This window comes from Moschus berezovskii, chromosome 19 (genome assembly GCF_049115385.1).
Source record: "Moschus berezovskii isolate FMDL1 chromosome 19, NW_MosBer_1.0, whole genome shotgun sequence".
NCBI lineage: Eukaryota > Metazoa > Chordata > Mammalia > Artiodactyla > Moschidae > Moschus > Moschus berezovskii.
This window is the reverse complement of record NC_142478.1, coordinates 61,430,281-61,456,147: the sequence shown is the minus strand read 5'-3', so window position 1 is coordinate 61,456,147 and position 25,867 is coordinate 61,430,281. Positions and strand designations below refer to the sequence as shown.

General features: G+C 47.4%; 1 protein-coding gene across 1 annotated transcript in view; it reads left to right on the top strand.

The window, feature by feature from the left end:
* RNFT2 (ring finger protein, transmembrane 2) overlaps positions 1-25,867 on the top strand; it is a 65,108-nt gene that overhangs the window by 1,773 nt on the left and 37,468 nt on the right. Inside the window, exons 2-7 of the mRNA XM_055405211.2 lie at positions 1,801-1,979; positions 2,478-2,536; positions 8,119-8,600; positions 11,586-11,662; positions 15,117-15,217; positions 18,354-18,507. Of these exons, the coding sequence (XP_055261186.1) occupies positions 1,956-1,979; positions 2,478-2,536; positions 8,119-8,600; positions 11,586-11,662; positions 15,117-15,217; positions 18,354-18,507 (897 nt within the window). The 5' untranslated portion in view covers positions 1,801-1,955. The remainder of the gene's footprint in view (positions 1-1,800; positions 1,980-2,477; positions 2,537-8,118; positions 8,601-11,585; positions 11,663-15,116; positions 15,218-18,353; positions 18,508-25,867) is intronic.

Here is a 25,867-nt window from a genome sequence, read left to right as displayed (position 1 = left end):
ATCTTGATTCCATCTTGTGCTTCATCTAGCCTTTCACATGATGTACTCTGCATATAGGAGAAGGCAATGGCAACCCACTCCAGTACTCTTGCCTGGAAAATCCCATGGGTGGAGGAGCCTGGTAGGCTGTAGTCCATGGGGTCGCGAAGAGTCGGACACGACTGAGCGACTTCACTTTCACTTTTCACTTTCATGCATTGGAGAAGGAAATGGCAGCCCACTCCAGTGTTCTTGCCTGGAGAATCCCAGAGACGGCGGAGCCTGGTGGGCTACCATCTATGGGGTCGCACAGAGTCGGACACGACTGAAGTGACTTAGCAGCACTCTGCATATAAGTTAAATAAGCAGAGTGACAGTATGCAGTCTTGACGTACTCTTTTCCCAATTTGGAGCCAGTCTATTGTTCCATGTCCAGTTCTAACTGTTGCTTCTTGACCAGTATACAGATTTCCCAGGAGGCAGGTAAGGTGTTCAGGTATTCCCATCTCTTGAAGAATTTTCCACAGTTTGTTGTGATCCACACAGTCAAAGGCTTTGGCATAGTCAGTGAAGCAGAAGTAGATGTTTTTCTGGAATTCTCTTGCTTTTTATATGATCCAACAGTTGGCAATTTGATCTCTGGTTCCTCTGCCTTTTCTAAATGCAGCTTGAACATCTGGAAGTTCTTGGTTCACATACTGCTGAAGCCTTGCTTGGGGAATTTTAAGCATTACTTTGCTAGCATGTGAGATGAGTGCAATTACAGAATAGATTTTCCTTCATATATGGAGATGGTGCTACTGACCAGTTTTGTTTTTTTTTGTTTGTTTTTTTGGCTGATTTTCCAAAAAGAAGCCTTCTCTGGTGAATTGTTTCTAATCAGCAGCCCTGGTGACACCGGTACTGTTCCCTGAAGAAGGCTGGTCAGGATCAAGAAATCACTCAACACCTTATTATTGGTGCCCTGAACTAAGCCAGATATCATATTTTGTTCTGGGACAAGAAAATATTTAAGGAAGCTAAACATATTCATGTAAAGTCTCTGGCTTTTCTTCTCTAGGATGAGAGGTCAGGGAAGGAGCAAGGGATATACAGAAAGAGGTTAAGTGAGAGACCCATTGATGTTTTACTTGTTGAGTGCAGCTCTGTGCCAGGCAGTGTTCTACATATGGAGGTGGAAGGGCAAACTAGGCAGACGGAGCCTTACTTTTGTGGCATTTACATTCTAATGGGGGACAGAGCATAAATAAATAAGCAAGCATGTAAATAACTGATCAGTGCTATGAAGATAGTTGAACAGGGCAACATATGTTGGGTCAGGAGAATAAGAAGAGAAGACCTCTAGGAGGAGGTGACATTTGACCTGAGGGAGCTAGCCAGAAGGAAAAGCATTCTGGAGAGAGGGAACAGCAAGCACAAAGGCCCTGAGACAGGAACAAGCTGGCATCTTTGAAAAACGAAAAGACCAGTGTGATTGAAGGGGCTTGGTTAAAAGGAGAGTGGAGGCAGGTGAGGTTGGGAACAGGTGAGGCCTGCAGGCCAGGAACAAACTTTGATTTTATTCTGGTTACAGTGGGTCACCTTTGGAGGCCCTAAAACATGTCTGTATTTCCCAATCAGGACTCAGAGTTTGACCATAGGGCAAAATATGTTCAGATCATAACTGTCCTCAGGAATACCAAGGAGGAATCAATGGGAGGCTAACAAGGGATAAGGAGGCAACAGAACCATCTGCTTATAGCTCCCCGTGAAGCCCTAAGACTTCTTCTTAGGTTCAAGGCATTCCTTGGACTAGTCACTTAAGTGTTCTGTGCCATCTAGGATTTGGAATCTCTGGTAAGCTCCTGTGACCCGTGTGTCCCTTTGGAGAGAAGGAAGAGGGAGAGATCTGCTTTCTCTGGAATCCAGTGGTCACATCCCCACCTGGAACCCTGAATGCCCACCTGAGGTGTCGTCAACATGGAGTTCTGAAGTCCATGTGGTTCCTCACAGTGAACCAGGTGACGTGTCTGCATGGGAATTCACATCTTCATTACCACTTTACCAAATGTGAGGGCTGGAAGGAAGCTCTGGGTTCAGACACTCCACCCCTCTCCCTTTGAACCTCTGGGACTCTGAGGCCACCAGGAGGTTACTGAATTGTCCAGGGTCACACAGCAAATTAAGGGTGGCACCAGTCCAGGATCTGTGTCTCCCAAATGTCTGTCTACTGCACCTCCTCCGGCGCCTCTTTGCTTTATAGTTCACTTCTTTCTCCTCTCATGTGAAGACTTCCTCCACCTTCAAGTCTCATCCTCCTCATCCATGAATGACACTTTCCTCATGGGACAGAATGTTGATTTGAGGGTCGAATGACATAACAGACTGAAACCCAGTCTGCGAAATGTCGGAAAGCTCTAGGGATATAAGATATGAGTGGTACTTATTTATAGTTACCATGGCAATCTAGGTGCTGGGAATGTTGGGAGACTCTGGTTCATGCCTGTGTTGACTTTTAGGTCTTAAGAAAAATGCAGAGACGCCACAGCAGCAACACAGAAAACGTTCCACCTGAAAGGTAGGCATCACTCTCATTCCATCCGAGGCTCAGAGCTTCAGATGGTAGGGGACAACCACAGCTGGATTGAATATTACCTGCTCCTCAGGCCTACTTGTCAGAAGGGTGGAGGAGATCTGATTGGAAACTGCTTTGCACAAAGATGACCTCATATCCTCAACACACAACAGCTTGCTGTTGCTCTTATGGTAATTCTCAAAGCCTGTGCAGCCAGTGGTCCCCTTGACTAACCGTATTAATGATTGCACCCAGGGGATTTTAATTTATAGAGGTGTCTGGGTGGGAACATGGAGAGGCTGATGACCTTGAAAGAAGATTTTTATTGCTTGCACTTCCCAAGAGAAGAGGGCATCCAATCCTACACAGGGCCACATGGGGAACAGCAGGGTTAGCCAGGAGACAGAAAGGAGCAAAGGGAAAGCATAGGTCACAGCTTTTATTGTGTTTTCCACACAAAGTAAAGCAGGGCAGAGGAAACAGCTTAGCGTTGACTAGTTTGAATAATGTTGATGGCCTCTAAGCTATAGGAGTGGTCTCTAGCTGTCTGGTACCTAGCCCTGGGTGATTTGAGGCAGAGGAAATATTGGCTGAGAATGTGAATTAGATAAAGGAGATGGTTGGGGATATAGGCTGTGGGTCACAGGGAAGCTGTAAACAAGTTTGGCCATTAGTTTGACCTATAATGTGTGTGTGAAAGTGTTAGTCACTCAGTCCTGTCTGACTCTTTGCCATCCCAGTGACTGTAGCCTGCCAGGCTTCTCTATGCGTAGAGTTCTCCAGGCAAGAATACTGGAGTGGGTTGCCATTTCCTTCTCCAGGGGGATCTTCCTGACCCAGAGATCGAACCCAGGTCTCCTGCATTACCATCTGAGCCGCCAAGGAAGCCCCATAATGAGTAGATGCCAAGTAGACAAATACAGAACCTAAGAAAGCAACAGTTAAACCACTAATGAACTAGGATTTCTATCTACTCAAGCCGAAAAGAGTACAGAGCTTGGGGCCCTGTTCTCAGGTTGTGACAGTCTCCCGGCCCCAGCCCTCTCACCACACTGGAACAGACAACCAAGGAGCTGGCAACCAAGCTTTTCCTAGTTAAAGTCCCCTGTGACTCTGAGGTTCACAGCAAAATCACCAAGTACTCACCAGTGCCAGTATTGAGTTTTTCATGAAGCCTCTCTGTTCTCTGGGGAAAAAGTCCTTTAGTCAGGTAACCCTTCGACAAAATCCCACATCAGTCACTTCCCACTTCGGTGCCTTTGGCAAGCACCTTCACCTCTAGGCTTTAGTTTCCCCACCCATAAATGGCAGATAACAAAACTCAGGACTGCTTGTGAATGAGTGAAAATACATAAACACAGCACCTGGGATGTGTGATAAGCTGTGCCGTTGGAGCTTTTTCCAGCCTCCAAAGACAGAACTGCTGTCTGCTTTCAGATGAATGGTGAGGTCTTTGGGGGCAGAGATGACACTGGAAAAATAATGGCCGCTGTGACTAGTGTACTTTCTTATGTCACCCTCATATTAGCCTGTGGAAGTCAGGACTGTTTTTATCACCATTTTATAAATGAGGAAACTGGGGCTCAGAGAAGGTAAGTAAGATACCTGAAGTCACACAGACAAGAAGTGGCAGGGCTGAGACTCAGGCCCCAGTCAATTTGACCTCTGCAAAGTATGTGCTTTGAGATTCTACATTTCAGCCGTCTCCTATTTTGGTGGGTTCACTATCCTTCCAGGTTGCTTCACATTCTAGCCTTTAAGTGGTTAAGTTGGAAGCTCAGCCTCTGCTCCCCCCAAGGATTATTCTTTCCCGTTTAGGCTGAAATCTCAACTGCATGCTGGGGAAAGGCCCAGGGAAGGGAGGCCAGCTATAAAAAGGCCCTTGGTGGGTTGAGCCTTCCCTGGTTGTACTAGAGGTCCCCTGAGCCCAGTGAGCTCAGAGTGCTGGTGAGCTTAAGGCGGGCAAGAGGTTTTCCAGGGCCCCTGGGGTGGTGGGGGAGAGGGTGGCCACTGTGGGCACCTGCCAGGACTCCTGCTTTCTCAGTTCAGCTTCTTAAAGTGCAGAAAAAGCTGAAGGCCCTTGAGGATCATAGCCATGGTGTTGCTGCTGCTGCTGCTAAGTCACTTCAGTCGTGTCCAACTCTGTGCGACCCCATAGACGGAAGCCCACCAGGCTCCCCCGTCCCTGGGATTCTCCAGGCAAGAACACTGGAGTGGGTTGCCATTTCCTTCTCCGGCCATGGTGTTAGCTATTGTTATTATTGTCTTTATCATCATCCCAAGCTCAAGAAACTAGGACCACACATTTCCTGGGCTTTTGGAGCCAGCAGGGATGGGCCATGGGAGGTAGGGGAATAGGTAGCCATCTTCAAGTTCCCTCCCTTGCCCGGGCATAAAGTTGGTGGTTTATAATGACTTACCCCCAGGTCAAGTTTGTAAGGCCGGTGAAGCCAGCCCCAAGATTTCTGCAGATCAGTATCTCCCCTGCTGGGTTTCACAGATGTTCTTCAAGATGTGAGTAGGTTTTCTGTGGAGGAAAATAATCCTGTGTTCAAATAAGTTTGGGAAACATGAGGTTTAAACAAAGTTAATTTTTTCAGTTGCAGGCCTTCTCAGAGCCTTTCAGAGCCTTTAGTGTACTTATTCATTCTTTCTTTCAAATAATATTTATTGAGCATGTTTTATGTACCAGGTACATTGTGCTGGGTCATGGCAATCCAATAGAAGGCAGACAGTTATAGTCTTTAGCCTTATGGAGCAGGGCCCAGTCTGAAGTACCATTCTCAGTGCTGAGTACATGTTATAATCACCTGGGGGCTCTGAGGGAATAGAGGTAACCCCAGAGATTTTTTTCAAGTTAGAATTAATATTATAACTTTAATGAATTTGTATACTTCTAAGAGTTTCTTTTTCATTGATTGGGCTTTATCTAGCTGTTTCACCTTGTGATGTCCTAGGCACCTGCTTTGGTCTATGCCGCTGGCTGGGCACTGAGAATAAAGAAGTGAATCAGATACAGTGTGTGGCCTCAAGGAGCTTACAGTTTAGTAGGAGAACAGGCCGTGTAAATGAATCAGTGTACTGTGTTGTAGCTTGTGGTATACTGTCCAACCCCAAAGACTTTTGATTCAGTTGGTCAACACTAGGTCCAAGGCCTGTATTTTTCAAAAACTCCCCTGAATGATTATAACGTACACGCAGGGCTGAGAGTCACAGGTAAGGAGTAAAATAACTATGATCAGTCCCATTTTGTGCCTGGATGATAGGAGGTTAGGGTACAGTGAGGACAGAGAGGAAAGAGACTGTCATTGTCTGGGAGGTGGGCAAAGCTCCACCGAGCAAGAGAGATTTTCAGCTGAAATCTGATGGATCAGTGTAAGTTACCTGGTGGGACCAGGTTGGGGTGGGGGCCAGCCAGTGAAGGGGCTGGGCTTGGCAAAGGCTGTCCAGTAGGAAGCGCTTGGGTGAGAAAAGAGCACATGGTGAGATTGGAGTTCAGGGCCAGAGATAATCCAGGCTGTCTGGCAAGTTCATCTCTCTGACACTGAGTCTGTGTGCTGTGCTGTGCTAACAGACTCAGTTTATCTATAAAATGGGAATGCTATTAGTCCCTATCGATGGGATTTATCTGAGACTACAGGAAGGCATTTAGAATGGGAAGCCCTTTTAGTGGGATAGTGAAATAATTGAATATATGTTCGTTTTTTTTTTTTAATTCACCCTGTTCTCTGAGTGGGGGATAGTTTATATAAGGTCAAGTGTGAAGGTGGTGTAAAACCTTCCCTGGAGCCTCCCTCAGGGGCCATTTTGTGCCTGGATGATAGCTGCCGTGCATTTATTAAGCACCTACTGTATGCCCTGGGTTGTGGAGTCCAGAGGATGAGTGGAACTCAGCTCTCACTTGGAGTAAACTCGGGGTGTTTTAGGTATACTGAAGGGGTTTGTGGAGGTGCCTTGGGGGCCCTCTTCTGGGGTGAGAGGAGGAGGAGAGGGTGGCTCTTTGCCCCTCCCACTGACACAGCACATTAAACTAGTCAGTTCCACCTGTTCTGTAGACTGATTCCATTTGAAAAGGACAAGTCCAAGAGAAGACATGACATCCAGAGCTCTGGGGCCTGGTGTTTATGGGAAAGGGCACCCAGTTCAAGGCTCTCCATTCTTGGAAGAGTATCTCTAGGCTCTCTGCTCTCTGGCAGTGGCTCTGAAAGAACATCAGCATGCTTTATCTGATTTCAATACAAGAGGCTGTGCTTGGAACTAGAAATGGCAGTTGGCCCTGGAGGTTTTGCATAAGGATAGAGATAAGAGTTCCCAGTTACTTAGTGTCAGATATATTGAAAGGGGTATTCTAAATTTGATCCCCAGGAATTCTATGCATGAACAGTGTTTATACCTATTTTCCAGGAGAGAAAACTGAGTGTAGGCTTGTTAAGACCCCTAGGAAGGGTGGAGCTAGGGTTCACATGTGAGCTTCTCCAATTAAGTCTTCTTCTCATTACTCTCTGCTGCCCTCCAAATATCAGCTGTAACCAAGGTGGATCCTCTTGGGAACTGGGAATCATTGAACTTGGAGATGACAGAGCCAGGGGAACCTGAGTTCCTGAGGTTATTCTCAAATCATAGGACCCTGCGCTCCTTTTTCAGTGAAGTAAAGTGGTTAAGAAAGCAGACTCCAGAGGTAGCCTTCTGGGTTTGAATCTCCCTGTACCACCCCTTACCAGCTGTGTGACTTTAGACAAGTTACTCTTTTCTGTGCCTCAGTTTCTTGATCTGTAAGATGGGGGTATTATTAGTACCTAATTCACAGGGTTGATAGGAAGACTTAATGAGTTAATTTAATGAAAAGCACTTGGAAAAAGTATCTGGCACATAGTAAATTTTCAATAAAGATTATAAACCTATTGCTATTATTACTTATATTAATTTGCGAGGGTTGGCCATGACAAGGTGTTGTAGACTAGGTGGCTTAAACGACAGAAATTTATTTTCTTACAGTTCTGGAGGCTTGAAGTCCAAGGTCAGGGTGTCAGTAGGGCTGGTTTCTCCTGAGGCCTCTCTCGGTGGCTTGCAGATGGCCACCTCCTCCCTGTGTCGGCATATCATCCCACCCTCTCGTGTTTGTGTCCAGATTTCCTCTTGTAAGGACAAAAGTCATATTGGATTAAAGTGTCAGTCGCTCAGTCATGTCTGACTCTGCGACCCCATGGACTGTAGACCGCCAGGCTCCTCCGTCTATAGGATTTCCCAGGCAAGAGTACTGGAGTGAGTTGCCATGCCCTTCTCCAGGGGATCTTCCCCACCCAGGGATCAAACCCCAGTCTCCTGCATTGCAGGCAGATTCTTTCCTATCTGAGTCACCAGGGAACCTGGACAAGGGCTGGCCCTAATAATCTCCTTTTAATCACCTCTGCAAAAACCCTTCTTCAAAAACAGTCGCATGCTGAGGTACTGGGGGTTAGGGTGTCAGTGTATGATTTTCCCAGGGGAGGGGGCACAATTCCGCCCATAACATTACTGATACTGTCATTTGCCCCCCACCCTCCACTGCCTGACTTGGTGGGACTTCCTCCTCCTTTCTGGTCCAGAAATCGCAGCCAAGCGCTCAGCTCCGAGGCCAGTGTGGACGAAGGCGGCGTCTTTGAGAGTCTGAAGGCGGAAGCGGCCTCCCCACCAGCGCTCTTCTCGGGCTTATCCGGCCTCCCGGCAGGCGGCCTCCCCACCACCCCATTCCCGTCCAGCCTGGTCCTGGGGACTGCGGCCGGCGGTGGGGACGTGTTCCTGCAGATGCCGGCGTCCAGGGAGGAAGGCGGGGTCCGCGGCGAGGGGGGCGCCTACCACCACCATCGCCAGCCCCACCACCACTTCCACCACGGCAGCCACCGCGGGGGCTCCCTGCTGCAGCACGTGGGCGGGGATCACCGCTCACACTCGGACGAGGGGGGAGATGAGCAGCCCGGGACACCCGCCCCGGCCCTGTCCGAGCTGAAGGCCGTGATCTGCTGGCTCCAGAAAGGGTTGCCCTTCATCCTCATCCTCCTGGCCAAATTATGCTTCCAGCATAAGCTCGGTGAGTGTGGGGGGGATGCGGGGGTCAATGCCTGCCACTTCACCCATGGGGTCAGGGGTCTTCATCCCAAGTGCCAAGGGCAGGTAGTAGAGGTCCTCATGGTGCAGAGTCCTTAAAAGGCCAGGATTCCTCTTCAGACGTGGGTTCAGATCCTGGTCGACTAGCTATGTGACTTGGGGCAAGGCATGCACCTTCTCTGAGCCTCAGTTTCCTCATCTGCCCAGCAAAGGTTGTGATAGAAACTTCCTCAGCCGGTTGGGTGACTTGAAGGCATCGAGGAGTTCAGACTGCTCCAGTCTGAACCCGAGTTCTTCCCCTTCCTAGCTGTGTGATGCTGGGGACATTATTTAACCTCTCTGTGCTTTAGTCCCATCATCCATAAAATGGGGGTTAAAATAGTATTTGTACTATTCAGGGGTCTCCAACCTCCAGGCCGTGGAACAGTACCTCCTGTCAGTTCAGCAGTGGCATTAGGTTAGAAGTAAAGTGCATAATAAATGTAATGTGCTTGAATCACCCTGAAACCATTCCCCCCATCCCTGACCTGTTGAAAAATTATCTTCCATGAAGTCAGTCCCTGGTACCAGAAAGGTTGGGGACAGCTGTACTATTTCATATGCTGTTATATAGGTATCATAGATACACAGAAGAAAATGGCAAAACACTCCAGTACTCTTTCCTAGAAAATCCCATGGATAGAGGAGCCTGGTGCAGGCTACTGTCCATGGGGTCACAAACAGTCGGACACAACTGAGCGACTTCACTTACTTACTTACTTATAGATACTATTATATGTACAGCTTCTGCCTTCATAAGATTGAGTAAGGTTAAATGAGTAAACACGTGTTAAGTCCTTAGGTCAGTGCCTGGCAGAGAGTAAGTACTGTGCAAGTGTAGATGATTATTATATTCATTGTTAGTACCTGTAAAATATTTAACGTGGGATCCTGCACGTAGCAAGTGCTCAGTAAATACAACCTATTATTACCAGGAAGTACAATAATGATTCATGAAGTACTTAGCACAGTACCTGACACATACTTAACATTCAATAAATGTGGTCTCTGGTCCACTGTTATTTATTTCTGTTACTGGTATTAGATCATGATGTTGCTGTGTCCTGGAGAGTTTTAGGCTATTGTTTTTATCTTATGGTAGAAATTACAGTACAAATTATCTCATAGCCTAGTACATCCCACAAGAAATATCTAGAAGAGGTTAGGCCATTATTTGTGTCTTATTTGCCCCTTTCTGGTATGTTCCAGCTGACCCAGGTCACTCCTTCCTTTTTGGGATGCTACCATATCAGTCCCTTCCTTTTTTTTTTTTTCTTTTTGACCAATTAAAAAATGGTGGTTTTTTGGTTTTCTGTCATCTGTGTATGCACTGGGCTCTGCGCCCTTCAGCACCTCCTTCCAGGTCTAGCACCAGCTGGACTCGGGCTCCTGTGGCAGTGGTGCCGGTCCCCTTCTGGGTGCCTGAACTCTTTCCCCAGGTGCTGTGGACAAAGCCTCAAGTGGGAGGTCCTGCCCCTTGCTTCTAAACTTTCCAAGCCACTGAACCTCAACCTTTGCATGCCCCTCCTTTCTCCTAATGTAGATAAAGATTATACTGTACACCTATACCTTTTCATGAAAGAAAGTGAAAGTGCTAGTCACTCAATCATGTCTGACTTTTTGCAACCCCATGGACTGTATAGCCCAACAACTCCTCTGTCCATGGGAGTCTCCAGGTGGGAATACTGGAGTGAGTTGCCATGCCCTTCTCCACCTTCCTTTTTATTCCTAGAAATAGAAGCTGGCCTGTTTCTTCTTACCCTGAATTCCAGCAAATTCACCACCAAGTTTTATTCCCAAATTTGGTCATATTCTTTCTCAGTTGTCAGGTTTGTTCACTTGATCAAAGGGTATAAGAAGGGATTGTGGGGCTACTGATTTTGATTTTATATGTTTTCAATAAAGCAACTCATCTTTTATAAAGTAGATCTGGAAGCATGCATGGAATACATGTACTATTTAAAAAGTAAAAGTGAACTGCAAGCATGGGAAATTCTGTACATTGCATAAAAGCAGAATCCTGTCCACAAGGAACAAAAAGTAGGATTTGAAAATCCCTGCTCAAGGAGAATTCTGATTGTAGCTTAGCAAATTGTGGAATAAAACTCCGTTCTTCCCCCCCGCACCCAAAGGTCATGTTTTCCTGTCAGCTAGGAATTCTTTTCCCTTTTAACATGAAACTTCCATTTCTTATGGTGCTGTGGTCTTTTGCTACATATGCTTTTATTACAAATAACATGCCTCAGATTCTTTTTGAAAATAGGAATACTCTGGCTGCCTGATGCAGAGAGCCAGCTCATTGGAAAAGACCCTGATACTAGGAAAGATTGAAGGCAAAAGGAAAAGGGGCTAGCAGAGGATGAGATGGTTAGATAGCATCACTGACTCAATGGAAATGAGTCTGAGCAAACTCCCGGAGTTAGTGAAGAGTGGGGAAGCCTGGTGTGCTGCAGTCCACGGGGTCGCGAAGAGTGAGGCACGACTTCGTGACTGAACGACAAAAAGCGACTGCCAGAGATTGTGCACCATAAGCAGTGTCCCTCCTTGAGTTCAGTTCTGTTATTACTCTGTGTTTACGGAGGAGGAAGCTGGGCCCAGAGAGGTGCAGTGACTAGTCCAAGCTCACCCAGAGAGGAGGTGGCAGAGCTGAGATTTGAACCCAGACCTTACCAGACTGCACAGCCCACGCTAACTGGTCCTATGAAATACCCTACCCCCAGTGGCCTCAATCCCATCCCTAAGTCAGGGGCCTCGAGGTTCCCAGCAATATACATGGCAGCCCAAATGCCCGAGAGATGGGATTTTCTCTCTCCTCTGTGGTTAGTGTGTTGACTCTGAGGGGAGCAGGTATGTGTCCCGTGTCCCTCGTAAGCCAGGCCAGGCCTGGCGCATCTAAGTGGGTGGTCTTGGCCCCTCCTCTGCCCTGCAGGCATTGCCGTGTGCATCGGAATGGCCAGCACCTTCGCCTATGCCAACTCCACGCTCCGGGAACAGGTCTCTCTAAAGGTGAGTCACCTGGCAAATCAGCCTCCCAGCACTGCTCTGATGACCACAAACTCTGGCTTAAAACCACACAGATGGGTTCCTCCTGGTTCTATAGGTCAGAAGTCTGAAGTGGATCCCTCTAACCTAAGATTAAGGTGTCCACAGGACTGTCTTCCTTCTGGAGGGTTCAGAGGACAGTCTCTTTCCTCGCCTTTTCCAGGTCCTAGAAGTCAGTCACATTCATTGGCTCCTGGCCCCTTCTCCTCCTTTGAGGCAGCCACATTGCATCTCTGTGAACATCCTTCCATAGACACATCCCCCCTCCTACTCTGCTCTTCTGTCTCCCTCTTCCACTTGTAGGGGCCCTTGTGATTATTTGCACCAACCCCCTGGATAATCCAGGAAACTCTCCCCAACACAGGGTCAGCTGATTAGCAATCTTAATTCCACCTGCAACCTTTATCATCATGGAACTGAACAGATTCACAGGCCACAGGAATTAGGACAGGAACACCTTTGGGAGTCATTCTTTTGCCTCCTACCCTGGCAGGTCCCCAGGTGTGCCACCCTTCTCCCTTCCAAGAGCAGCTTCTCCTCTCATGCCCCTAGCCAAGTCCCATTACCCTCCTGACATTCAGTCAGTTAACTCATTTCCAACCCACCCTCATGGTTAAGGCCACCCCAGTGGCACTTCTGGATGGCTGTGTGGGTTTTACCACCACCGTCCCCAGTGCCTTCTGATACCTGCTGAGCACTCAACTGGACCCATTTCACAGCTCATCTTGGAGATCTATCCCAGCAACTTGGGAGATAGTCAGAATCTCACTTACTTTTCCAATGAGGAAACAGTGGCACAGAATTTCTTGGCTGAGATCTAAGTTTTCTGCCTAAGGCCATACAGCCAGTGCGAAGCATGGTATCAGGATGTGAATCCAGGCATTGTGCCCAGAGCCTATGCTCCCCAGGTTCAAATCCCAGCCTCTCCACCCTCCTGCAAGCCCTTGGAGGGGTGACTTCACTGATCTCATCCTCAGGTGCCACCTCTGGGCAAGGAATTGCCACACCCACTTCATTCACCCACTGAGAGGATTAAACAAGATGGTGCATGGTGTTTTGTGCAGCACCTGGCTCATAGGAACAACTTAACTGAGCTATTTTTTTTTAACAAGACTGTGTATTCTGCAGCACATGGGCTCCTATCATAGCCACAATCCTCTCTGACTCTGCATTGGGGTCATCTGCTTTCTTGGAAGCACCTAGGCCTCCATGAGACGAAAATGCAGCTCAGTCTTTATTTTAAACAAATGAGCACGTTGAAGTCAGGAGTAGGGCATGAAGCCAGAGGTTCTTCTTAACCCTTAGTCTCTTCTTCTTCATGCAAACGCCTTTCTGTCGCTATTAGAACAAGTTGGGACTTCCCTGGTGGTCCAACAGTGGAGAATCTGCCTTGCGATGCAGGGGACACAGGTTCAATCCCTACTTGGGGAACTAAGATCCACATGCCATGGAGCAGCTGGGCCCACATCCCACAACAACTGAACCTGCACATGGCCACAACCCGGGAGTCTGTGCTCTGCAACAGATGATCGCACCTGGTGCAACCAAGTTCCCGCATGCCTCAACTGAGACCCCGTGCAGCCAAATAAAGAAAAATTGTTTTAAAAAAAATCACCTATAGAAAAGAACAGCAGGTTGTTCAGTGTCATAGTGGGGCTGTTGGGGCTCTCTTTTTCAGATGCAGTAATGTCTTCCTCATGGTGCCTTGACTTGAATTTTAAGGACAAGGGAATGCCTGTATCCATGAATAGGCTTCTAGGGGTCTTTGCACCCTTTGAAGACTCAGGTGATGTTTTGCCTACGTGTGCGTATTTCAGTGGCAGCAGGTCTACGTGACTCTTAGTTTAGGAATCTCAGCTTACTACTGGAGAACTACCCCACTTGTCTTCCAGAGTCTGGCTTCTCAGGGCATTGCTCATTCCCTCTCTCTTCTACTTTTGGTTCAGATTTACAGGGGATTAAACTGGAATCTATTATTTATTGGCATAAAAAGGGCTGCTGAGTGGATTAATCACATTGATAAGAGCAGTTGGTTGGTTGTAGGTGGTTTCTTAGGCCGTTAACCTTGACCACTCCTGGAGTAATGGGTGAATGGAGATGCATTTATTTTGCCGGCTCTTTGGAAATGTGTGTTGTAACAGTGTGTGAAGTACTGAGCTGTGTCTGGAGACTGGAGCATTTACCGAAACCACAGGGAAGGTTACACTGGGAAAGTTATGACCTCATCTTATTCCAGCAATGCAGCCGCCATGGTCCAGGAAGAGACAGGCTTTTGAGAATCTACAGCACAGGGGTCTGATTATGTATCCCAGGGTACGAAGGCAGGAACACCCTGCTCTATGCTTCCTCTAGAAACCTCCTGGGTTTGCTCTCAGGCTGAGAGACTACCAAGAAAACAAACTGAGAAGGTTTCCCAGCTTGTCTTCCTGGGGACTAGTCAGAAACAAGTCTGAAGAAAGAGAAACTGGGCTGGATCGCAGAGGGCTTTGACGTCGACTGTAGTCCTACAAACGTGCCCCTACGCTGAACCGGTCAGTCCGGAAAGGTACATACCAGAAAAAGTTCAAACAGCAGTTTCTGACTTGTCGATCTGAATCGAGTCAGGGGTTGTGAAGTTGAAATAACAGGTCCTGCCACTTAGTGACCCTGAAACACGCTCCTGTGCCCGACTAAATGTTTACATTTGTCAAGTTTACTTAAACCTTAACAAAACCTCACTTTTGAATAAGGGCACCAGACCTTAAAATATGTGCTCCTAAAGGACTTCCTTGGCGGAGCAGTGGTTAGGACTCCATGTTTTCACTTCAGGGGGCATGAGTTCGATCCCTGGCCAGGGAACTAAGACTCCACATGCCTCACAGTGTGGTCCAAAAAAAAAAAATATTATTAAAACATGTGCCCTTGAGCAAGAGTTGCTTAAATTCTCTGTGCCTCAATCCCTAACAGCAAATGTCAACTAACATTTCCTATATGCCAGTCGCTGTTCTAAACAGTTCATGTGCTTTAGCTCTCATGACTTTATAAGTTGATATAATATGCACCCTTTTAGCAGATGAGGAAAGAGAAATTCAGTGAGTTTAAGTAATTGCCCAGGGTTGAACCGCCCCCAAGTAGCAGATCAAGGATCTGAAGCCAGGTCATCCAGCTCCAGAATCAGTTCTGCTAACCATGGTGCCCTCCTGACTCTGGATAGTTCTCCAAGCAGGTTCACACATTTCTGTTACCTTCACTGTAGCCATTGCCTGGGTTCCAGTGGGGTGGAAAGATGCCAGCACCCTTCCTTTCACCATTAGCCGTGTTTCCTCCAAACCTTTGAGGAAGGGAACATTTGCCCCTTGTTGGGGAGCATTCTGGAATATTCTGCCAGGTGTACCTCTGACATTTCAGCATCCCCACAGATCTCTCGCTTTGTCTCCAGGAGAAGAGGTCGGTGCTGGTCATCTTGTGGATCTTGGCCTTTCTAGCGGGGAATACCCTCTATGTGCTCTACACATTCAGTTCCCAGCAGCTGTATAACAGGTGAGCACAGCAGTCTGACCCTCAGTGGGAAAGTGGGGGGCTTTGTTGCACGCGGGCCCACAGCCCCTTCATTGGAGAATGATCTAGTAGCCCTCAGTCACACTGTGGCCTTCAGATCCCACCCTGTTGGTGCGTGCACACATGCCTAGAGCGGAATTCTTGAGCAGAAATAGAATGCAAGCCGCGTGTATAATTTTGCAGTTTCTACTGACGGCCTAGTGCACTAGGGGAAAGGACTAGCCACTGACGGTCTCTAGTACAGGGTTGAAGCTCAAGCCCAGCTTTCAGATTATGTCCATCTGTTTTCAAAATGGACTTTGAGGAGCAAGCAGTTTCACCACTTTCTGGGGCCACCCAAAGTTGCATAAAAGCACTTTGGGGAATTCGTTCCAAGGCATCAACATGCCTCTCACACATTGCATTAGTTGCCCGGCCCAGAAGATCAAGGTCCTGGTGGAGGGTAAAGGAGATGGAGTTTCCCAGAACCTTGGATGAATTTCCAGCTCGTGCCATTTTCTGGGCATGATCACACTCGCAGGCTCAGACCTCTGTGCCCTCATCAGACCCGGGCGGAGTCACACTGGCACACATGAAGAGAAAGGGAGCGGCTTGGGGAAAAGCAGTAGAGCTCCTTCCTCTTTGATGTCAGTGGTCTAGAGTGTGTTTGTAAGTGATACTTTGCTTTCCAAGTGGGCAGGGTATTGCTGTTGCCATTTTACAGGTAAGGAAACTGAGGCTTATTGAAACCCTTTTTAATGAACCTTAGTCCTGGTAGGTGAAAGAAAGTTTGAATCATCCCAAGATTTGAAGTCTGATGACCAGTGTCAGAGGGTCAGAGTCCTACCACATACCAGCTTGTGCCCTTTGGCAAATAGTGGAACCTTTTTGAACCTCCCTGAGTTTCTGCATTTGTGAAACTGGGAGCAAGTTAATTGCTGCTTTACCCACCTGAACAGGCTAATGATTAGAGAGGCCAAATATTATAATATGCAGAAACTACTGAGCAAACTGTACAGCATTTGATATGTCCTAATCATGTCATAATATTATTGTTTTATGATGAATTACTATACCTTTCGGTGGTGGTGCCTAATGGGGTGGAAAACTGACAATAAAATGTATCCGTCCATTAAAGTTCATAGTGTATGTTAGAAATAAGTGGATGTAGCAATCAATCTGTGGAAAAACACTTTGGCATCTTTCCGGCGTCAAAGCCAACAGAAAAACGCAAAGATGATGAAGTAAATCCCAGGTAGGTGAATGTAACAGATTGGTGTCTCTGGGATAAAATGGAAAGTGGATGGCACATCTTCATTTTTTTGCAATTAGAGATGCATGCATAACAGAGGAGCAGGGTGTGAAAGTCATCCCACCAGCCTGGGATATGCCCAGGGAGAGACAAGAGCAGAGACGAAGAGAGGAGCTCAGGGCCACCCGCCTTTCCCCATATCGTAACCTGGGTGCCTCTCAGACTTGGAGACGAGGCATCCCATGGAGATGGGGCTCCGATGTGGAAGGACACTGATGGTGTCATGAGAGATTGCCAAAATAGATTGTTTTCATTGATTTAGCCCATAGTCTAGCTCTTCAAAGATCTTTATTATAAATAGAAATCGATTTTTTAAAATAAAAGTAAAAAAACAGACCATTTGACTCCTAGAATGCTCTCATCAGGGGACCTCAGTTTGCACTGTTGTCTGACAGCCCAGCAGAGTATGTGGGAAGAGTTTAGAAAGCACTCAGCCTGGGCCGTGTGCACTGACCCTTGCTTTTTGGGGGACAGGCAAGACTTGGGGTAGCCTTTGCTTGGAACCTCTAATCCAGCAGAAAGAAAAGCGAGGGGCCCAGCACAATTTGGGTGCTGGTTCCAATCCTAGCTCCACATTCTGGCTGAGATACTGTGGGCTCCATGACGTCATAGAACTCCAGACGCCCCAGCTCAAAATGCAATAATCATAGTGCCTATCAATTAGAGCCCTTGGGAAGATGAAATGACTTGAGACACATACAGCTGGCGGAGTAGGGCCAGCATGATGTAAAGAATCAAGGTATTATTAACATGAATAATATCGTCATTTGCAGAGGTGACAGACAGCAGTGCCGCACCACATACATGTGGGCCTGGACCAGGGTCAGTTTTAGAGTGACTTTTCGTCTGTCCCCCGTGAGTGAAGTACAGAAGTTGAGTGTGAGGTTGCCTTGCCTGGTCACGGATGGGTAAGAGGGATCACACACTCCAAGCAGCACTACTGTACAGTAAGGAGTGAGGGCAGTAATTGTCGCTGGCACACCTGGCTTCAAATCTACCGCTGTTCCTTATTGGTAGGACTCTGTGCATGTTCCTTTACCTTTCTGTGTCTCCGTTTTCTCGTCTACAAAATGGGTAGATAACAGTGCCAGCCTTGTAGAGATATGGTTATCGTTGTCAGAGCTGCTTGGCAGAGTCTGTAGTATGTCTATTATCTCATCGAATTCCACCAATAACCCTAGGAGGGACAGAACGATTCCCATTTTATTGATGAGAACACTGAAGCTTATAGAAAGAACATGATTTGCCTAGTGTTCAAAAAATGGAGAAGCCTGGATTCAAATTCAAGTCTGTCTGATACTCATGCCTGTATGCTTAGCATGCAGTTTGACTTTGGGCAACTTATCTTACCTCTCCAAGCTTTAGTGCCTCATTTATAAAGTGAGGGTAAGCAATGTTTACTGCACAGAACAAGAAGATACAGTGAGTAAAGGGCTTGGCACACTGTCATACGTCAAAACCTTCCTCCCTGCTTCTCTCCCTCCTTCATAGTGCTGGTCAGCTTTTTTCCCTCCCTCCCTTCCTCCCAGTTTCTCTTATGAAGCCTGTTGTGGACCCGTAAAACTGGAGGGGACTTTAACTTATGATGTTCCAGGCCAGGCTCATCATTTAACTCTTAGGGGAACTGAGGCTCAGAGAGGTTAAGATAGCCACCCGAGGTCACATAGCAAGTCAGTAGCATATTCAGGAACAGAACACAGATGTCTGACTCGCAGTTTAGTGCTCTTTCTACAGGTAATATTTACAAGGCTCCCAGAGTGAGTAGAAGGAGCTGCCAAGGGCCAGTGATCTTAAGTGAGCACTCTGACACTCTGACTCCTCCCCTAGCCTCATATTCCTGAAGCCCAACCTGGAGACGCTGGACTTCTTCGACCTGTTATGGATCGTGGGCATCGCAGATTTTGTGCTCAAGTACATCACCATTGCTCTCAAGTGCCTCGTCGTGGCCCTGCCCAAGATCATCCTGGCCGTCAAGTCCAAGGTAGGCACAGGTGGCAGTCCCCATCACACCTTTCATGCAGGGGTTCTAGTGCACCTCCTAGAGAAGGAAAGGTTGGACTTGAGCAGAGCTGATGTCAGGTCATCAAATGAACAGAGCCTGAACTTGTAGATCCGGTAACCCACCTCTCATCGTTGCTTGAAGCTGTGCATTGTTCTTTATTGTCATCACCCTGCTGTCACGTCTTTACTCTCCAAGTGCATTTCCTAAGTCTTATTGTTCAAAGCTGGCCTTGATGCAGTTTTCATCTGAATTTCTCCTGAGAAAGGAAAAAAGCACATCGACATGCCCTGGGTCCTGCTTTTCCCAGGGAAGGGTGGCTCTCACAGGTCTCACTCTTCGTGGCTTCTGGGGCATGTTCTGTAGGGGTAACCGAGGCTCAGGAGGAAAGAATGTGATCTATGAGTGATGGCTGCCATGGCTGCAGGAAGAGAACTGGTGACAAGGATTCTTTGCAGTGTCATCTCAGGGAAAGGTCTGCAGCAGGTGTTGGTATGAGGAGATCTTGGGGGATAATCATTGTAATTCAGAGAACCGGGCAGTGTTAGGAAGAGACATCATCATTAGGTCAGAAAGCTCAAAATTTGTCCCAGGCCTTGGTTGGCAGAAGAGCAAGTTGGAATTGACCATTCGTTTTGAGTGACAGCTGGTCAAATCACTGGCCGGGTGTGTAGGAAAAACACACTCCTGTGTTTCTGCTGTACACACGCATTCTCACTACCTCTAACACCACACATCATGTAATTCTCTGACACCAGCTGGGTGTCCAACAGTTTATCTAGTTCTGACACCATCCACCTCAAGATAGTTTCAGATCCCATGGGAGAAGGGCTTAGTCCCACCAGACTTCTCCTGTCCCTTCACATGGCCGGTCACAAGCCCCAGGTTGTCACCTGTGCTTCTGATCAACCAGCCACAAAACAGAGTTCCCAGACCCCCTCCTTGGGTTCAGTCACTTCTAGATGCCCTGAGCCTTTTCCTTCATAGCATCTGTGACACTTTGTGGAAGGCAGGAGATGTGAATCCAGGCATGTAAGGAGGCTGGCTCAACGCTGACAGCCTGGAATAACAATGACTTGCAATTATTGAGCTCCAACTGTGAACCTGAGACTGTGCTGTGCTGTGCTTAGTCACTCGGTTGTATCTGACTCTTTACAACCCCATGGACTATAGCCTGCCAGGCTCCTCTGTCCATGGGGTTCTCCAGGCAAGAATACTGGAGTGGGTTGCCATGCCTTCCTCCAGGGGATCTTCCCAACCCAGGGATTGAACCCAGGTCTCCCACATGGCAGATTCTTTACCATCTGAGCCACCAGGGAAGCCCAACAATACTAGAGTTGGTAGCCTATCCCTTCTTCAGGGGGTCTTCCTGATCCAGGAATCGAACTGGGGTCTAAGAGCATTTTATGTATGAATTCCTTTTGTAGCCTCTTCAATTCCTCCCAGGGAGATACAGTTTCCCTCATGGATGATGAGACGGAAGGACAGTCAGCTGTTACGTGGTAAGGGTTGGGACTCCAGCCCAGAACAGCTTCAGGGCCCAAGCTCTGCCTCAAAGTAGCTGTTGGAGACAGATAAGGAAAACAGGCAGAGGATGGTCACTCATCACCTAGTACGTTCTGCTTCTTGCTAGATTCTTTTCTGTGTCTTGACTTGTGTAGGGCTCTCAGCACCCCTCTGAGAGAGAGAGAGATTATGATCAACTCTTTCCAGATGAAAAGCTGAGTATAGTCACCCTTCAGTATCCGTGATGGGTTGGTTCCAGGATTTTCCTCAGATAGCAGGATCCACGGATGCTCAAGCCACTACAATTGTCCTTCTGCATCCACAGCCCCACATCCTTAGATTTTCTGCATGAGATTGGCTGAAACCACAGATGAGGAACCTGTGCTTCAGGTAGACCAGACCCTACTTCTTTCATTTCTTTCCATACACCAGCTAGTCCCAATCTGACATGTGGCAGAGGCTCTTAACCCATTTTCCACATGAGAAACCTTCAACACAGAGATGCTGAGTAACTAACCCATACAGCTTCCAGAGCCGGCTTTGTGCTGCCCTTTCTCCTACCCACTGATCCTTCTACCTCAAAGACCTTTTTCCTTTCTTGTCTCTTAACCAACTCACACTCCTCCTGCAGATCACAGCCTCTTAGACATCTTCCGGCCCTTTAGATGAGGGATGGTGCCTCTACTGGGGCTCTCCTAACACCTTGTTCTCCCCCTGTTCCAGCACTCACCACTCTGACTGTAATTGCTTGTTTAATTATCTGCCTGCTCTGCTCAACTGTAACCTCTGTGACAGGAAATGAATGCATCTGGTTTCTTTGTTGATAGATCACCAGCATCTGATATGCACTTGGAAATGTTCATTGTATGTAGATATGGGGAGTAGAGGGATGGATGAATGGCTATATAGGTAAATGGATGAATTGAATCTATAGCTGGGAAGGTTGGTGGATATGTGGATAGATGGATAATCAAGTGATTGTGTGGACAGATGAATGGATGGATATTTGGATGTTGGATGGATGTGTGAATGGATGGATGGATATGTAGATGATGGATGGAGATTTGAATGGATAGATGGATGGAGTTTTAGACTGATGGATGGATATTTGGATGGAGATTTAGAAGGATGGACAGACAGGTGGGTAGATGGATGGGTGAGTGGATGAGTTGCTAGTCTAGCTAACTACACTAACTCTCATCACCTCCTCTTATAACTGCAGTGAGAGCTTAGACTCCATTGTTAGCTCAACTCAGACTTCTCGTATCTGGTAGATGTCCAGACACCCTGTCGTGAAGACACCAAAATCTGCAAGGCAAAGTAGTACTCACTTCCCTGTGCTAGAAAGGAACATGCAGGGGCCTTCAAAAAATACAGCTGCCAGACCAATAGTAATACATACAACTAAACATTGCTGAGCAACTACCAGTAACCAGGCCATGTTTAAGTTAAGCACTGCCATTTGTTCAAGCAACAGTTGCTAAATGCCAGCTGTGTGCCAGGCTTTGTTCTAAGCACAGGGGTATATCAGTGAACAAAGTAGACAAAAATCCACATGCTCGTGGAGTTGATAGTCTACTGAAGACGTTGTCTTGTTTAATCTTAGCAATCCTGGTAGGTAGATGCTGTTGATATCTCCTTGCACGCACGGAGCACACACTGAGTTAAATAACTTGCCAGAGATTGCAAACCCCAGCATAATAATGCCCATGGCAGTAGGAGCAGCTGATGTGGAGTCAGGCCTTCACGTGGGCCAGGCCTGGCTCTAATTCATTTTCCTCTGACATCTGTTCTAGAAGGCAAGTGCTGTTGTTTTGTGGGTTTTTAAAAATTGAGGTAAAATTCACATAACGTAAAAGTGACCAGTAATTATTTAAAAGTGTGTGATTCAGTGACGTTCAGTACATTCACTGGCAGCTATCATCTCTATCTAATTTTAAGACATTTTCATCACCCAGAAGGAAACCGCTTACGCATTCAGTCACTCCCCCTTCCTTCTGACAACCACCAACCTGCTTTATATCTGTATGTATTTACCTTTTCTGGGCATTTCTTATAAATGGAATCATACATTATGTGACCTTTTATGTCTGGCTTATTTCCCTTAGCATCTTATTTTCAAGATTATCCACACTGTAGCAGATGTCAGCACTTCATTTCTTTTTATGGTTGAATAATATTCCATTGTGTGGAGAGACCAGCATTTATTTATCCATTCATCTATTGATAGATATTCAGGTTACTTCCACTTTTTGGCTATCGGGAATAGTGGTGCTTTGAACATTTGTGCACAATGGTCTCTCTGAACACAGTTTTTCTGCGTAATACTTAAGAGTGGAATGGCTGGGTCATATGGTAATTCTGTGTTTAACTTTTTGAAGAACCACCACACTATGTCCCATAACAGCTATACCATTTTACATTCCTAGCAGGTGCTAGTTTTATCCCTGTTTTCCAGAGGAAAAATCAAACCCAGTGAGAGGTTAAGAAGAGGCCCAAGTCACGCAGCTTATATACGGCTGAGTGGGGATTTGAACTCAGGCAGTCTGATTCCAGGACCGCTCTGAATCACCAGCTCACACTCCCTCCCAGGGGAGTTCTCTGCATTAGACTGGGGAAATTCCTGTGTTGAAGAGCAATGATGTCCCCATACACCATCTCTAGAAAATCCCCCCAAGGTTCAGGCAAAGTTTTCCTCACTTTCTTCTTCTTCGATATGCACTGCTGGGGGTCAGGGGGCAGGAATGGGATTCGACACCCCTTCCCTGCACTGCCGAGGTGTGGGCGACAGTTATTAATGCCTCCCTGGCAACTATCCAACTCCCTTTTTCTGATTATTATTATTTTATTCGGCGAGATTAATGTGCCAGGTCAGAGCAGAATCCAGCCTGTAAGGAGTGATGTGAATAGTTTCCTCAAGATAAATTGCAGGCTTGGAAAAGGTTTGCAGCCTTTCCTTGCCTGTCTGAGTGCTCTCCCGAATCCTCATCAATCCTTGTCTGGGCAGAAGAAAAGGACGGGTCTTCATTTGCAGCTGGTGGGGGGAGGGGGAAGGCACACATCTGTCAGGGACCCTAATGGCTCACAGCACAGATGCTCTTTCCTGCGCCTCCACGCCGTCCACTGAGAGGGTGGGTTGGTTTTTAATATTATAATCATTGTATTGGAAGGGCTTCTGGAATTTGGGTTTGCCTGATGGCTCCACGGTCCCTGATGTGTGAGGCTGGATGAGCCACCAATCCCCACGTGCCTCCAGACACCAGAGGGTCTGTCCGGGATCTTCTCACACCTGGGCCTCCCAGGATCTCCAGGCTCATTGGCCAGCCAAGAAGGGAGGTGGGGTTAACAATGGTGACCACCCATCTGTAACCTCAGCCCCAAACCATCACCCTGGCTGGATGACTAGAGCAGTCACTTGCCATCGTAAATCTAGATAACTTATACAACCGATACATCTAGGCCCTGCCCAGTCAGACTGGCACCCACTTCTCTGACCTCATCACCCATGCCCTTCTCCTCTCCCTTGCTCACCATGGACCAGCCAGCACCTTCCCTCTCAGGCCGTTTGCACTTACTGCTCCCTCTGCCTGAGGAGGTTTCTCCCTATGTTTCCATGGCTGTCCCATTCCCATCATTCAAGTGTCACTCCAGTGTCACTTCCTCTGAGACTCTGTCACCCCCCTGACCACTCTGTTCAGAGTGGTGGTCCCCAGCCTGCATTATCCCATCACCATTTTATTTCTTCCTTTAGCATGTACCAGTATCTGAAATGACTGAATTGTTTTGGGTTTATTTTCTACCTCTGCTACTCGAGTATAGACTCACGAGGACGAGGACTCTCAGGTCCGTCTTGATGCACAGGAAACACACCTTGGGTGTTATGGGCTGAATGAAAAGCCTCATGTTAAATTCCTATTGGGAGGATAAAACCAGGTCTCCTGCTGCCCCCACGTAGAGTTCTTCACAGCCACCTCCCCTTTCTCTCCTCAATCCCACTGACATTATTTGGAACTTATTTGCAGTGCTAGACCTTGAGAATATAAAAATGAGTAAGACGCCTTCCTTCCCTTCATGCACTCCCTTATTCTCTGCGAGTAAAACTTGCTTTTGTATTAACCTAACCCAAACCTAGTTAGCAGCTTCTCAGGTGCACTAGTGGTAAATTACTCACTTGCCAATACAAGAGACATAAGAGACACAAATTCGATCCCTGGGTTGAGAAGATCCCCTGGAGGAGGGCATGGCAACCCACTCTAATATGCTTGCCTGGAGAATTTCATTGACAGAGGAGCCTGGTGGGCTACAGTCCATGGGGTCGCGGGATTGGACATGACTGAAGCGACTTCACCCTTGGGTAGAGGACGTGCTTGCGGAACTGACATCTACTGAGAGCTGAGTCAGTGCTGACCTGATGAGAAGTTGTAGGGTCAGCAAACCTGGGTTCCAGTTCTGATTCCCGGACACTTATTGCCTATGCAACCTTGGACAGGTGACCTCACTCTTTGGAGCCCTCAGCTTCCTCGTGTCTGAAATGGTCATTTTTACCCCGTTAAGGTTATCCGAAGGTAGAAGAGCGGGTATCCAGTTGCTGGATGGTTAATAGGACTAGCTGTGTCAGAAACAAGGAAAAGTTTAGCCAAGCTGTTTCTCCAAAGAACACAGCACGTGACCAGCTTCCTGTCTTTTCCCATCAGAACAGGAAAGAGAAAGCCCTTCCCGTGTCTGAAATCATCGTAACTGACTCCTGGTACAGTCTGGATAGCCAGCCCCCGGATGAGAGGCTTCCAGAGGGCACGATTCCATGAGCTTTCAGCCTGGTGGTTTGTCTCTAAGTACAGGGGAGAGCCGACATGAGCAGGAAAGGTGGTTTTCTTGGATGTGAGAGCCGAGAGGATTCATGAGGCTTTTGGTGCCATTAAAATCCCTCTATTTTCTGGGCCCTGAACCCAGCACTTTTGCCCTCAGAGTGGTTTCCCATTGATTGAATCACCTTCCCTCCTGGAGGTCAGTCATTCCCCTCTCCACTGCCCTCCTAAGCAGATGCAGGTCTCCACCAGGGCAGGGCTGGGTTTCCTAGGTCTCAGCTGTGGTTCTCACAGTACATGATTCTGTGTATGAAAGTGCAGAACTTCGCGATGAGCCAGCCGTACTTGGCCCAGCTGCCCACCCAGCTGGGCTAGAAGGGGTTCCCAACTAGGGGGACATTTGGTCATTTCTGGAGATATTTTTTTTAATATTTATTAATTTGGCTACCTTGGGCCTTAGTTGCAGCACGCAGGCTCTTTCGTTGGGGTGCACAGATTCTCTAGTTGTGGCCCATGGGCTCCCGAGCTCTCAGCCTCCATAGTTGTGGTGCATGGGATTCACTGCTCCGTGGCATGTGGGACCTTAGTTCCCTGGCCAGGGATTGAACGCACGTACCCTGCATTGCAAGGCAGAGTCTTAACCAGTGGATCACCAGGGGAGTCCCTCGGGAGACATCTCTGATTGTTATAATGGGGGTGGGAGGGGTGGTATTGGCATTCAATAGGTAGAGAGCAAAGATGCTGCTCAGCATTCTGCAGAGCACAGGACAACGCGCTGAGACCAGCAATTATCCAGTCCCCAGTGTTGAGTGCCAAGGTTGAGAAACCCTGGGTTAAATGTTCATTTTATGGACTGAAATGTGTCCCTTCACCAAATCCGTATATTGGAGTCCTAAGCCCTAGTACATCAGAATGTGGCTATATTTGGATAGAGTCTTTAAACAGGTAATGAAGTTAAAATGAAGCCATTAGGGTGGGCCCTAATCTAATATGACCAGTGTCCTTATAAAAAGGCAGTTAGGACCCAGACA